The sequence below is a fragment of the Moschus berezovskii genome, chromosome 23 (assembly GCF_049115385.1).
Source record: "Moschus berezovskii isolate FMDL1 chromosome 23, NW_MosBer_1.0, whole genome shotgun sequence".
NCBI lineage: Eukaryota > Metazoa > Chordata > Mammalia > Artiodactyla > Moschidae > Moschus > Moschus berezovskii.
Window position 1 is genome coordinate 21,583,591 of NC_142482.1, and position 15,876 is coordinate 21,599,466.

The 15,876-nt window shown below is 40.3% G+C and overlaps 1 protein-coding gene across 13 annotated transcripts in view; it reads right to left on the reverse strand.

Moving 5' to 3' along the window:
- Window positions 1–12,918: 12,918 nt before the first annotated feature.
- FKBP5 (FKBP prolyl isomerase 5) overlaps window positions 12,919–15,876 on the reverse strand; it is a 115,173-nt gene continuing 112,215 nt past the window's right edge. For 11 of the 13 annotated variants that reach the window (XM_055407226.2, XM_055407239.2, XM_055407227.2 and 8 more), the window contains one exon: window positions 12,919–15,857. In XM_055407226.2, coding sequence (XP_055263201.2) covers window positions 15,829–15,857 — 29 coding nt within the window. In that variant the 3' untranslated portion in view covers window positions 12,919–15,828. The remainder of the gene's footprint in view (window positions 15,858–15,876) is intronic. The other 2 variants (XM_055407237.2, XM_055407238.2) reach the window with 1 other exon arrangement.

A 15,876-nucleotide genomic window follows, 5' to 3' on the forward strand; every position in this document is an offset into this window, starting at 1 on the left:
TGAGGTGGCCAAAGTATTGGAGTTTCAGCTTTAGCATCAGTCCTTCCAATGAACACCCAGGATTGATCTCCTTTAGAATGGACTGGTTGGATCTCCTTGCAGTCCAAAGGACTCTCAAGAGTCTTCTCCAACACCACAGTTCAAAAGCATCAATTCTTCGGCGCTCAGCTTTCTTCACAGTCCAACTCTCACATCCATACATGACCACTGGAAAAACCATAGCCTTGACTAGAAGGACCTTGGTTGGCAAAGTAATATCTCTGCTTTTTAATATGCTGTCTAGGTTGGTCATAACTTTCCTTCCAAGGAGTAAGCATCTTTTAATTTCATGGCTGCAATCAGCATCCACAGTGATTTTGGAGCCCCCCAAAAAAACAGTCTGACACTGTTTCCACTGTTTCTCCATCTATTTCCCATGAAGTGATGGGACCAGATGCCATGATCTTTGTTTTCTGAATGTTGAGCTTCAAGCCAACCTTTTCACTACTCTCCTCTTTCACTTTCCTCAAGAGGCTTTTTAGTTCCTCTTCACTTTCTGCCATAAGGGTAGTGTCATCTGCATATCTGAGGTGGTTGGTATTTCTCCCGGCAATCTTGATTCCAGCTTGTGCTTCTTCCAGCCCAGCGTTCCTCATGATGTACTCTGCATATAAGTTAAATAAGCAGGGTGACAATATACAACCTTGACGTACTCCTTTTCCTAATAGGAACCAGTCTGTTGTTCCATGTCCAGTTATAACTGTAGAGTTAGGTTATTTATTTGACTTTTTTCTTGTTTCTTGAGGTAAGCCTTATTGCTATGAACCTTCTCCTTAGCACTACTTTTACAGTGTCCCATTGGTTTTGGGTTGTTGTGTTTTCATTTTCATTCGTTTCCATGCATATTTTGCTTTCTTTTTTGATTTCTTCTGTGATTTGTTGGTTATTCAGCAGCGTGTTGTTCAGCCTCCATATGTTGGAATGTTTAAGTTTTTCTCCTGTAATTGACATCTAATCTTACTACATTCTGGTCAGAAAAGATGCTTGGAATGATTTCAATTTTTTTGAATTTACCAAGGCTAGACTATGGCCCAGGATGTGATCTATCCTGGAGAAGGTTCCATGTGCACTTGAGAAAAAGGTGAAATTCATTGTTTTGGGGTGAAATGTCCTATAGATATCAATTAGGTCTAACTGGTCTATTGTATCATTTAAAGTTTGTGTTTTCTTGTTAATTTTCTGTTGTTGATCTATCCATAGGTGTGAGTAGGGTATTAAAGTCTTGTGTTATTGTTAATTTCCCCTTTCATACTTGTTAGCATTTGTCTTACATGTTGCAGTGCTCCTATGTCGGGTGCATATATTTTTAATTGTTAGACCTTCTTCTTGGATTGATCCTTTGATCATTATGTAGTGTCCTTCTTTGTCTCTTTTCACAGTCTTTGTTTTAAAGTTTATTTTATCTGAGTATTGCTACTCCTGCTTTCTTTTGGTCTCTATTTGTGTGGAATATCTTTTTCCAACCCTTACTTCCAGTCTTATGTGTCCCTTGTTTCGAGGTGGGTCTCTTGTAGACACATATATGGGGTCTTGTTTTTGGGTCCATTCAGCTAGTCTTTGTCTTTTGGTTGGGGCATCCAGCCCATTTACATTTAAGGTAATTATTGATAAGTATGATCCTGTTGCCATTTACTTTGTTGTTTTGGGTTCGAGTTTACATACCCTTTCTGTGTTTCCTGTCTAGAGAAAATCTTTAGCATTTGTTGGAGAGCTGGTTTGGTGGTGCTGAATTCTCTCAGCTTTTTTGTCTGTAAAGCTTTTGATTTCTCCTTCATATTTGAATGAGATCCTTGCTGGGTACAGTAATCTGGGCTGTAGATTTTTTTCTTTCATCACTTTTATGTCCTGCCCTTCCCTCCTGGCATGAAGAGTTTCTATTGAAAGATCAGCTGTTATCCTTATGGAAATCCCCTTGTGTGTTATTTGTTGCTTTTCCCTTGCTGCTTTTAATATTTGTTCTTTGTGTTTGATCTTTGTTAATTTGATTAATATGTGTCTTGGGGTGTTTCACCTTGGGTTTATCCTATTTGGGACTCTGGGTTTCTTGGACTTGGGTGACGATTTCCTACCCCATTTTAAGGAAGTTTCCAACTATTATCTCCTCAAGTATTTTCTCATGGTCTTTCTTTTTGTCTTCTTCTGTGACTCCTATGATTCGAACGTTGGGGTGTTTAACATTGTCCCAGAGGTCTCTGAGGTTGTCCTCATTTCTTTTAATTCTTTTATCCTCTCTGTTTCATTTATTTCTACCATTCTATCTTCTACCTCACTTATCCTGTCTTCTGCCTCTGTTATTCTACTGTTGGTTCCCTCCAGATAGTTTCTGATCTCATTTATTGCATTATTCGTTATATATTGACTCTTTTTTATTTCTTCTAGGTCCTTGTTAAACATTTCTTGCATCTTCTCAATCCTTGTCTCCAGGCTATTTATCTGTATACTCCATTTTGTTTTCAAGATTTTGGATCATTTTCACTATCATTATTTGGAATTCTTTATCAAGTAGATTCCCTATCTCTTCCTCTTTTATTTGGTTTGGGGGGCATTTATCCTGTTCCTTTACCTGCTGAGTATTTCTCTACCCTTTCATCTTGTTTATATTGCTGTGTGCAGAGTGGCCTTTCCGTATTCTGGCAGTTTGTGGTTCCTCTTTATTGGAGGTTCCTTGCTGTAGGTGGGATTGGACGGGTGGCTTGTCAAGGTTTCCTGGTTAGGGAAGTTTGTGTCGGTGTTCTGGTGGGTGGAGCTGGATTTCTTCTCTCTGGAGTGTAATGAAGTGTCCAGTAGTGAGTTTTGAGATGTCACTGGGTTTGGTGTGACTTTGGGCAGCCTGTATATTGAATCTCAGGGTTATGTTCCTGTGTTGCTGGAGAGTTTGCATGTCTTGCTCTGGAACTTGTTGGCCCTTGGGTGGTGTTTGGTTTCAGTGTAGGTATGGAGGCTTAGGTCAGGAAGCAACAGTTAGAACACTACATGGAACAACAGACTGGTTCCAAATAGGAAAGGAGTACGTCAAGGTTGTATATTGTCACCTTGCTTATTTAACTTATATGCAGAGTACATCATGAGGAACGCTGGGCTGGAAGAAGCACAAGCTGGAATCAAGATTGCTGGGAGAAATATCAATAACCTCAGATATGCAGATGACACCACCCTTATGGCAGAAAGTGAAGAGGAACTCAAAAGCCTCTTGATGAAAGTGAAAGAGGAGAGTGAAAAGGTTGGCTTGAAGCTCAACATTCAGAAAACAAAGATCATGGCATCTGGTCCCATCACTTCATGGGAAATAGATGGAAAAACAGTGGAAACAGTGTCAGACTTTATTTTTTGGGGCTCCAAAATCACTGCGGATGCTGATTGCAGTCATGAAATTAAAAGACGCTTACTCCTTGGAAGGAAAGTTATGACCAACTTTGATAGTATATTAAAAAGCAGAGACATTACTTTGCCAACCAAGGTCCGTCTAGTCAAGGCTGTGGTTTTTCCCATGGTCATGTATGGATGTGAGAGTTGGACTGTGAAGAAAGCTGATCGCCGAAGAATTGATGCTTTTGAACTGTGGTGCTGGAGAAGACTCTTGAGAGTCCCTTGGACTGCAAGGAGATCCAACCAGTCCATTCTAAAGGAGATCAATCCTGGGTGTTCATTGGAGGGACTGATGCTAAAGCTGAAACTGCAATACTTTGGCCACCTCATGCGACGAGTTGACTCACTGGATAAGACTCTGATGTTAGGAAAGGTTGGGGGCGGGAGGAGAAGGGGACGACGGAGAATGAGATGGCTGGATGGCATCACCGACTCTGTGGACATGAGTTTGAGTGAACTCCGGGAGTTGGTGATGGACAGGGAGGCCTGGCGTGCTGTGATTCATGGGGTCGCGGAGAGTCGGACACGATTGAGCAACTGAACTGATGGAGGCTTTTGATAAGCTCCTATCGATTAATGTTTTCTGGAGTCAGGAGTTCTCTGGTGTTCTCAGGATTTGGACTTAAGCCTCCTGCCTCTGGTTTTCAGTCTTATTCTTACAGTAGCCTCAAGACTTCTCCATCTCCTTTTGAAGACAATGGGCTGCCGTTCTGGGTGCCTGATGTCCTCTGCCACCATTCAGAAGTTGTTTTGTGGAATTTGCTCAGCGTTCAAATGTTCTTTTGATGAATTTGTGGGGGATAAAGTGGTCTCCTTTCCTCCACCATCGTAGGACCACCCGCCAGGGTCTTTTCTAATGAATCAGCTCTTCGCATTAGGTGGCCAAAGTATCGGAGCTTTAGCTTCAGCATCAGTCCTTCCAATGAATATTCAGGACTGATTTCCTTTAGGATTGACTGGTTATATCTCTTTGCAGTCCAAGGGACTCTAAGAATCTTCTCCAACACCACAGTTCAAAAGCATCAATTCTTCGGTGTTCAGCCTTCTTTATGGTCCAACTCTCACATCCATACATGACCACGGGAAAAACCATAGTTTTGACTAGATGGATCTTTTTTGGCAAAGTGATGCCTCTGCTTTTTAATATGCTGTTTAGGTTGGTCATAGATTTTCTTGCAAGAAGCAAGTCTCTTTTAATTTCATGGCTGCAATCACCATCTGCAGTGCTTTTGTAGCCCAAGGAAATAAAATCTGTCACTGTTTCCATTGTTTCTCCATCTATTCGCCATGAAGTGATGGGACCAGATGCCATGATCTTAGTTTTTTGAATGTTGAGTTTTAAGCCAGCTTTTTCACTCTCTTCTTTCACCTTCATCAAGAGTCTCTTTAGTTCTTCTTCACTTTCTGCCATAAGGGTGGTGTCTCTGCATATCTGAGGTGATTGATATTTCTCCTGGCAGTCATGACTGTGCTTCATCCAGCCTATCATTTCTCATGAAGTACTCTGCATAGAAGTTAAATAAGCCGGGTGACAATATCCAGCCTTGATGTACTCCTTTCCCAATTTGGAACCAGTCTGTTGTCTATGTCTGGTTCTAACTGTTGCTTCTCAACCTGCATACAGATTTCTTAGGAGAGAGTGAAGGTGGTCTAGTAGTCCCATCTGTTGAAGAATTTTCCACAGTTTGTTGTGATCTGCACAGTCAAAGACTAGCATAGACAATGAAGCAGATGTTTTTTTTTTTAATTCTCTAGCTTTTTCTGTGATCAGTGAATGTTGGCAATTTGATCTCTGGTTCCTCTGCCTTGTCTAAATCCAGCTTGTAAAACTGGAAGTTCGTGGTTCATCTACCGTTGAAGCCTACCTTTCTCTCCTTACTAGTAATTAATATGCTCAGATTTTCTGTTTCTTCCTGATTCAGTCTTGGTAGATTTTAGGTTTCTAAAAATGTGTTCACTTTCTTCTAGGTTGTCCAATTCTGCTGTAATATAATTGTTCATGTGTGTGTTAGTTGCTCAGTCATGTCCAACTCTTTATGACCTGATGGACTGCAGCCTGCCAGGCTCCTCTGTCCATGGAATTCTCCAGGCAAGAATACTGGAGTGGGTAGACATTTCCTTCTCCAGGGACTCTTCCCAATTTAGGGATCTAACTCACATCTCCTGAATTGCAGGTGGATTCTTTACTGCCTGAGCCACCAGGGAAGCTCATAATTGTTCACAGTGGTTTCTTATTTCCATAAAATCGGTTGTAATCTCTCCCCCTTAATTTCTGATTTTAGTAACTTGAGTCTTCTCTTTTTTGTCTATCTAGCTAAAGTTTTTTCAGTTCTTGATCTTTTCAAAGAACTAACTTTTGATTTCATGTATTTTCTGCATTCTTTTTCTATTCTCCCTTTCATTTGTACCTACTGTCATCTTTATTATTTCCTTTCTTCCGCTAGTTTTGGGTTTAGTTTGTTCTTTCTCTGGTTACTTAAATTATAAAGTTAGGTTGTTGACTTGAGATCTTTTTTTTTAGTGTAAATGTTTATAGCTAAAAAATTTCCCTTTAAGATTCCTTGGTGGGCCAGTGATTAGGACTTGGAATTTTCACTGCCAAGGACCTGGGTTCAGTCCCTGGTCAGGAAACTAAGATTTCACAAGCTAAATGGTGCAGCACACACACACAAAATTATTTCCCCCCTTACTTAGTCTCACTTTTACTGTGTCTCTTAAGTTTGTATGATGTGTTTTTATTTTCATTTATCTCTATTTCTAGTATCTCCTGTGATTTATTTTTTGATCTATTTTTTAAAGTATATTAATTTCCAAAATGTTGTGTTCTTTCCAGTTTTTTTGTTATTGTTTCTAACTTCATCTTATTGTGGTCTTGCAAGACATTCATCTTTTAAAATCTGTTGTGGCCTAACATGTGGTCTATCTTGGAGAATGCCCTGTGTGCACGTGAGAAGAATGCATATCATGTTATTGTTGGGTGGTGTTCTGTATGTATCTGTTAGATCTAGTCCTCTGTTTCCTTAATTATCTTCTGTCTGGGTACTGATGTCTCCAACTGTTTCTGTAGAAATGTCTCTTTCTCCCTTCAGTGCTGTCCATTTTTGCTTCATATATTTTCATGGTTGGTCATTAGGTGCTTAAACATTTTAACTGTTAAATTTTCTTGCCATACTGATATATTATTAATATATTTTTGTTGTTATTCAGTCACTAAGTCATGTCTGACTCTGACCTCATGGACTGCAGCATGCCAGGCTTCCCTGTCCTTCACTATCTCCAGGAGCTTGCTCAAGCTCATGTCCATTGAGTCAATGATGCCATTCAACCATATTGTCCTCTGTTGCCCTCTTCTTCTGCCCTCCATCTTTCCCAGTATCAGGTTTGTTTTTTTTTTTTTTTCCAGTGAATCAGCTCTTCACATCAGGTAGCCAAAGTATTGGAGCTAGAGCATCAGTCCTTCCAATGAATATTCAGGGTTGATTTCCTTTAGGATTGACTGGTTTGATCTCCTTGCTGTCCAAGGTACTCTCAAGAGAAAGCATCAATTCTTCGGCACTCAACCTTAATGGTCCAACTCTCACATCTGTACGTGACTACTGGAAAAACTATAGTTTTGACTAAACGGGACTTTGTTGGGAAAGTGATGTCTCTGCTTTTTCAATACACTAAGTTTGTCATAGATTTCCTTCCATGGAGCAAGTGTCTTTTAATTTTGTGGCTGCAGCCACCATCCACAATGATTTTGGAGCCCAAGAAAATAAAATATGCCACTGTTTCCATTTTTTCCCCATCAATTTATTTATATATAATGTTCTTCTTTGACTTGTAACCTTTCTTGGTTTAATGTTTGTTTTGTCTGATGTTAGTACAGCCACTTCTGACCTATTTTGGCTACAATTTGCATGGAATATATTTTTTAAATTTCACTTTCAACCTGTTTGTGTTTTTGGATTTCAGGTGAATTTCTTGTAGGAAGCATATACTTGGACCATGTGTATTCATCCATTCTGCCCATCTCTCTGTTGAATGGAGAGTTGAATCCATTTATATTTAGAATAATTACTGATAGGAAGAGACATCTGTTATTATACTTGTCTTCTATATGTTCCATAGGCTTTTTGTGCCTCAGTTGCTACATTTCTTCTTTTGTGTTTCAGTTCAGTTCAGTCGCTCAGTCGTGTCCGACTCTCCGTGACCCCATGAATCACAGCACGCCAGGCCTCCCTGTCCATCACCAACTCCCAGAGTTCACTCAAACTCATGTCCACAGAGTCAGTGATGCCATCCAGCCATCTCATTCTCTGTCGTCCCCTTCTCCTCCCGCCCCCAACCTTTCCCAGCATCAGAGTCTTTTCCAGTGAGTCAACTCATTGCAAGAGGTGGCCAAAGTATTGGAGTTTCAGCTTTAGCATCAGTCCTTCCAGTGAACACCCATGATTGATCTCCTTTAGAATGGACTGGCTGGATCTCCTTGCAGTCCAAGGGACTCTCAAGAGTCTTCTCCAACACCACAGTTCAAAAGCATCAATTCTTCGGCGATCAGCTTTCTTCACAGTCCAACTCTCACATCCATACGTGACCACGGGAAAAACCACAGCCTTGACTAGATGGACCTTGGTTGGCAAAGTAATGTCTCTACTTTTTAGTATACTATCAAGGTTGGTCATAAATTTCCTTCCAAGGAGTAAGTGTCTTTCAATTTCATGGCTGCAATCTTTTGTGTTTAGCTGATGTTTTTTAGTGAAATGTTGAAATTCCTTTTTATTTTCTTCTTTGTATAATCTATAGTTATTTTTTCAGTTATCACAGAGATTATATTTAACATAAACTTATAACATTCTATTTGAATTTATAGTAGGTTCATAATATACAAAACTGGTCCTTTACAGCTCCATCCCCAATCATTTCAGTTGTTGATGTCATTAAAATTACATCTTCACACACTGTGCCCAATACATAAGTAATCATTCTTTCAAATGTATTAGTTTCCTACATTATATAGAAAACAAGATTTGGAGTTACAAACTAAAGTTACAGTAATATAAACTTTACATTAATAATTGTTTTTTCTTTAGATATGTTAGTTTCTTAAGTCGTATAGAAAACTAAGGACAGTTACAAATCATTTTTATAACATTACTTTTATTATTACCCATGTATTTACTGTTACTGAAATTTTAATTTCTCAATATGCCTTTGAAGTACTGTCTTGGGTCCTTTCATTTCACCTTGGAGGTCTCCGTTGAGCAGGTCTTAGTGGTAACAAATTCCCTCAGCTTTTGTTTATCTGAGAACATCTTAACTTCTCCCTCACTTTTGAAAGGCAGTTTTGCTAGGTAGAGGACTTTTGATTGACCTTTTGATTTGAGCACTTTGAATACACTGGCCCACTGACTTCTTGTCTCTAATTTTTTTGTTTTTTTGAAGTATATTTGACCTACAACATTACAACATAGTGATTAGATATTCCTGTGCATTACAAAATGATCACTATAAATCTAGCCACTGTGTGCCATACAAAGATACAGTATTATTGACTATATTCCCCACACCATACATTTCATCCCTATGACTCATTTGTTTTGAAACTGGAAGTTTGTACCTTAATTTCTCTTACCCCTTTCACTCATCCCACACTCCCTCCCCTCTGGCAAGCACCTTTTTGTTGCTGTTTCTGTGACTCTATTCTATTTGTTCATCTGTTTTGTTTTCTAGATTCCATATGTAAATAAAACTACAGTATTTGTCTGACTTATTTCACTTGGAATAATATCTCTAGGCCCATCTATATTGTTACAAGTGGCAAGATTTCATTCTTTTTTATGGCTTATAAAGTGTTCCACACATGTGTATCTATCCAGTCATTCATTGATTGACACACTGCTTTCATATTTTGGCAGCTGTAAATAATGCTGCAATGATTTAGGATCTTTTCTGTTTCCATACAAATTTTAGATTTATTTATTCTAGTTCTATGAAATTCCACTGATTAAAAAAAAAAATAGCTTCATCAGCTCTTAGTTGTGGCATGTGGGATCTAGTTTCTTCACCGAGGATCCAACCCTGTGCTGGTCCTTTCTTCTCCCAGGTATGCTGAGCATCTTTATGATCATTACTTTGAACTCACTGGATAGCTTATCTCCACTTCACTTAGTTGCACTCCTGTGCTTTTGTCTTGTTCCTTCATTTGGAACATATTCCTTTGTTGCCTCATTTTGCTTAATTCTCTGTGGTTATTTGTGTGTGTTAGGTAAGCTGTTTATAGTTCGCAGTGTAGGAGATGTCCTTGTGGGGCCCAGGAGTACACCACCCCCTGGAAGCAAATTTATAGGGGTGCTGACTTGCTTCTCTCAAGATTGATTGTATATCCTTTTGAAAGTATGATTATAATGTGTTGGTTTTGGTTTCTTTGAATTAATCTTACTTGGAATTTGTTGAGCTATTGGGATGTTTACATTTGTGTGTTTCATTAAAATTAGGAACTTTCAGCCATTATGTCTTCTAATACTTTTCTGCCCCTTTCTTTTTCTGGACTCTCATACCTACTCAATGGTGTCCCACAGGTCCTTCAGGCTCTGTTTATTTTTGTCACTTTTTTTCTTTTTGTTCTTCAGTCTGAATAATTTCCACCATCCTATCTTAATGTTTATTAGTTTTTTCTTCTGCCTGCTCAAATCTGCCTTGGAATACTACATCTAGGGAATTTTTCATTGCAGTTGTTGTGCTTTTCAGCTCCAGAACTTCTTTTTGGCTTCTCTTTATGTTTTTAAAAATCTCTTGATTGTCCCATTTTGTTTACACATTGTTTTCCTGACTTTCTCCATATCTACCTTTAGTTCTTCGAGCATCTTTAAGACAGTTGTTTAAAATTTTGGTTGTGTATCTGTCATGTCTTTTTCAAGGGAAGATTCTGTTGAATTATTTTTTCCTTTGAATGGGCCTCCTGTTTGTGTCTTCCAATTTTTTGTTGTTGTTGAACACTGGCCATTTTAATGTAGTAACGTGGCATTAACTCTGGAAATCAGATTCTTCTTCATCCTCAGGGTTTTGAGTTTTTATGATTATTGTAGGCTGTCTTTGTATTGAGAGTCAGTCTGAGGTATAAACATAATGTCTTCAGGTCTTAGTGAGCCTTTCCCTGGGCACATGTGGTCTTTCTCATTTTTCCCATATAGGTAGTTGTTTTTGAATGTTCTAGTTTTTAATGTTTGGCTCCTAAAAGGGAGGGGAAGATGCAAAACGTGAAAGGTAGGGGACAAAACACTGCTGGACTTTTGAGCCAGAGGCTTACATTGATGGGGGCGAGATGAGACAATGGCTGCCCACCTCTTTGCATCTCAGTAATCAAGCAGAAATCCCACTCAGGGCACAGATCCTTAATATCCAGGGAACAGAGTCCTTTTTGCCCACAAGCTGTGTCAGAAAACTTGCAGAGCTGCCTGCCGTGTTGCTGGTTATAGTGGATGGGTAGCTTCTATTGTGGTCGCTGAAATGAACAAAAACTGCCTACAATTTACCATCCAGCCTGGAAGTTGTAAGGTTTTCATAAACTCCAAAATTCCAAAATAGTTATATCGGACAGATTCTGCCACTGTAGCTGTTGTCTCGGTGGGAGATTCCTGGTGCTTCCTATTCTTTGATCTTCCCAGAATCCTCCTTCACTTCACATTTGATCTACCAGTGTGAGTGGAAATAGATTTAAGATCACTGTGGCCTGAAGACCATAGATCATTCTGCAGATCCACCCTGAGTCAAGTTGTTGGCTGGTTCCCAGAACCTCAAAGACCAAGATCAGGTTGCAGGGACTGCTAGAAAACCATGTGGTTCTGGCCTCCACATTTCAAGGCAAGTAATAGGAATGAAGGGCCACTGAAGTAAGAGATGTGAAGGGGAGGAAGCCAATTTGCTGAGTATCTACTGAGTACTAGTTTGGGTATAGTGTGCTAGATGCTAAGATGGGGATGAATAAAGGAATGTATGAGTTCCTTGATGTCTCAGCGGAGGGTCGAGTTTACTGTGTTTAGGCTGGTGTCACCTTTAGGAAGACTTTGGTATCTGTAGAGGGCAAGGGTATATAGGTGGGTTCATGTTTTTACACTGAAAAGATCAGAAGTTCTCACTGTGGAAACATGGTTGTAAGCAGATATCAAATCAGTAGAGTAAATGGAGTTAGTCACTGCACTGCCAAATACTAATGATTAGCTACTTGTTCTTCCTGCCTTATCTCCTTGGTCAAACTTTTAAGTAGCTAACTTGTTGTTATAGGCATTATGATTTTTGGCTTTAAAGTTATTTAAGAAAGCACATCATCCAAGTAGACCCAGGACAGAAATATTTAATGCCTCAGGAAAGGCTTAGACACTTGGGGAATATTTATAACGTGTCAAATAGCCAGGTTTGAAATACATATCCCAGAATTCCTTCCTTATAGCTTCAGTAAGGACCACACAATCTTCTGTGCAATTCAGAAGATGGCAACAGTGAAGCAGCTACATACTTTTACATGTGGAAGTGTGAAGGGGGTTTAAATGTCTGATGCATAGGATGCACCCAGTAGTTATGACCCGTTTAAGCCTGTGGCTGCAGGGCAGCTTGTCCTATGCACTGTTCTTAGCAACTCGTACCAACCTTACCCATGTCAATGCCTGGCAGATCACTGAAGATTCCACTACTTGCCCTTGATTATAAGGTGGGGGTCCTTCCAAACAAAGATACTGAAGTGTTTGCTCAATATGAGCAGGGTGCAGAGGAAAACCTTTTGCCTTTTACTGCTGCAGGCAGATTCTAGTGAGGATCTAATATCTGGTTTGTTTCGCACTATGAATAAGGGTTCACAATGTATGTGACATCAGCTCTTTAGGCCTTCACACTGTGTGAATATCCAAGAAAAATGCTACTTACGAGGAAATACTTGTTTAACGAACAACAGCGCCTGACACATGCTTATTTATATTTTACATATTTATTAAAGGGCACAAGTAAACCTCTTCCCTTCCTAAACCGACCCTACCTTACAATGAAAATGGTGGAATGTCTACTGGTTAATGAAAACACAGAATCCTCTTCTTTTTCTGATTATTTGGTTAATTTGAACAAAGATGCATAATTCCATTGCCTGTACCCCAATGCTGATCTCAAGTTGTGTCTTAGAGCAAGGAGCAGGACAGTGTTGTCTCTTGTCAATTTTCTGAGGTTTCATTTTTACAGCTGGGCCCCCAAAGTAGTTTCCAAACCAAAACAACCTTTTCCTTGAAGACTATTTGAGCAAAACCAAGAATAATGGTTGGGGTGGGGTGCTTCCCAGGTGGTTCAGTGGTAAAGAGTCTGCCTGCCAATGCAGGAGAAGCAGGTTCACTCCTTGGGTCAGGAAGATCCCCTAGAGAAGAAAATGGCAGCCTACTCCAGTATTCTTGCCTGCAGAATCCTATGGACAGAGAAGTCTGGTGGATTACAGCCCATGGGGTCACAAGAGTCAGACACAACTTAGCGATTAAAACAACACAACAACAAGAATATGGGAAATCACATTTTCTGAATTTATTTAAGGAACACCAAAAAAGGGCATCTGAATAGTTTTAAAAACCTATTTGCCATAATTCATCTGTCTCACCACTCCAAATGCAGTCTACGAGACAGTTGATTTCTAGACAAATTGTTTAAAATTACTGAATTTGATACAAGAATACATGAAGTTTCTTTGTCTTGAGTGGCGATGGGCACCTTGTAAAAGTTTCCTCTGAACCACCTGCCCACCCTTCCCCTCTCTCCCCTCTACACACTTTCTTTTCTGTTCCCATGACCCATAACATACACTAGGGAGACAGTGGGCTAAGAGAATCTAGTTTTGGGGATACTATTTTACTTGTTACCTGCAAAAATCTAACTGGCCTTTTTAGAATCTAATTTCAATCTTGGCCTCATTGGAGTCATGCTCTAGTCAACAGAGCTACAAATACTAGACAGTTAAGCAGATAAGCAAAATCAACTTTTGCTTTATATTCTCTAGGTGAGACTGGGGCTTTCTAAAGAAATACCTCATGAAAAAAGACAAATGTGTACATGAGAAATTAAAAAGGATTTTAGTTATCATTAAAGGAGAAACTCAATTCCATTTGTTCCACAGAGACAAAAACTGGTATAAAAAGGAAATGACTTTATGATTTAACATGGGTCCTAACCCAAGAATAAAAGTGTTTTGTTAAAACCACCATAAAAATAAAAAAGAATCTAAAATATAATTGCCAGTGCTTTTTAGGATTTAAAAAGGTAGATGTTCCAGGTTGAAACCAATGTTTTTCTGGGTTGCCAAATGCATTCCTATGAGTGTTTCTTATTTCTTAGGCTGTGGGCCTAGAAAGCCATGCTTAATCTCGCTTACCCGTAAGGACTAAAATTCAACTACATGTATGTATTTAAGACTTGCCCTAATTCAATGCCCAAGTACTGGAAATTTTAGGCTAGATGTTCCTGCATGGGAAGCTGTTTTCAACTCTTTTCCACAACTCATACCAGAACAAAGCAGCTATCAGTGCAGGAAAAGAAAGCTACTGCATGTCAAACCTGCAAGGAAAACGGTTAATGTAGAAGAGCAATGATTTATGTTTTCAACCTCACAGATTTTGATTTTAAAAATTAAGCTACTTAGTAGTAAAAAGTAAAAAAAAAAAAAAAAGAGGAGTGTAAATATACTTCCATATATCAATATACATGTGTTTATGAGACAGGAATTTAAAAAAGACAACAACAAAAAAATGCTTCAAGGATCCTAGATAGATAGGTTAAATAAAAACTCACTCCACGTCAAAGATATAAGAACAAGTCTGAAATTCTTGGTAAGAGAGGTTAGAATGGAAGTAAGAAACTGAACGGTAGCAATGAGCAGGCATTACTGGATTCAACATCCTTTCCTGACAGAGAAGGGAAGAAAAAGCACAATTCTGACTGCTCTCTTCACATTTCAGCGTCTCAGAACTTCATCCAAAGAGGGGAAAGCTAATCCAGAACCTCCTCCTGCTCACTATCATGGAAGAGTGTTTTAGGAATGACAGGGTTCCCCCTCTGGGGACAGGCTGTGAGGCAGAAACCGCTCTCCCAGGGGGGTTGCTTGACTAAGGTGGCAAAGTCAGCAAGCGAGACGCCTCTGAGGTTCTGGCTTTCAATTGTGTGATGCTGCTGTGGACCTGAGGGGGACCTGGCCCCTCTACAGTGGGTTCTGTTCGTTAAAAATGCAACAGCTTGCATTCAGAGCACTTCAATCATTTGAAAAACAAAGCCTCCCCCACCCCCAACTCTCCCCTGCCCAACTATAGGAAAGAAGAAACTCATCAAGCATTGATTTCTGCAGTGCTACTAAAGTTCAATCAAATGTAAAACCTAACAGACAGCCCCCACTTGTTAGAATGATCTCAAGGGACCCAGAATTGGATATTGCAAGTTGACATCAACTGAAATGAACTGGACTTAAGGTGCTGGCTCACTCTCCACACTGACAAGCGCTGCTCTGTTCCACCTGGAGTGGTCCCACGCCACCCCCTCGATGAGACCTCTGGGCAGCAGCAGGGTGGTGGTTTTTTGGGAAGCTACTGGTTTTGCTGTTTGCTTCCAGAATCACATAGACTATAACAAACTTTACATTAAACACTGTTTAGTCCTGAGTTGGGTGAAAGCCCATGGAGGAGGGGCCGAGTACTTAGGACTCTTCCCTCCATGGCGTGGTGTCATACGTGCCCTTCAGCTTTCTGCTCGTCCATCGACGGACTTCCTATTTCTTTTTCGTTGGTGACCCCTTCTAAAGTCTTCTTGCTCATTGCTTTACTGGCCTCTTCCTAAGGAACAAACAAGGAATCAAGAGGGTTAGAGGAAAAAAGAAATGTCCAGTTGCTTCCTGGCTCCTCTAGACGGTCAGGTCTAACACAAGAGGGCATGAGCACGACTGTATTGGGATTCACGGCTGGTCAGTCCCAGCGCTGCTGCCACAGTCAGCCTGGGAGCTTTCCCTTTTCTGTGGTTAAAGTGACCAGCCTGCCCCAGGGATAGCTTTGACCGTCAAGTCCACGTGCCCGAGAGTCTGAGTAGATGGTCAGTGAGGACCAGAATACACCTGAGCGGTCCAGGGGGCTGACTGCTCCTCTTGGGTTGCTAGGTTGGCTCTCAGGCCTCAAAGTAAAGGGCATGGGGTGGGGGCTTCCCCCTCAGAGCTTATTTCCTAGGAAGCTCCAAAGTTTCAACAAGCAAGTGTTGTGATTGGGTTTTAAAATAATAATAAAAGCCTTAGTGCACTTCTAGGGAATTAATTCCCCTCTTCTCTTGCATGGACGTGCCGGGACCTCACGACTGTGCCTCTGGTGAACAGACCGCGCACCCTCCCGGCTCGTCCTCTGGATCCAAAGCAGCCTCGATTGGCTCTGAAGTCCTCTTCCCTCCTCATGGCCTCTCAGGTTGTCTTCCTGGGCCTGTGTCCCACGAGAACCT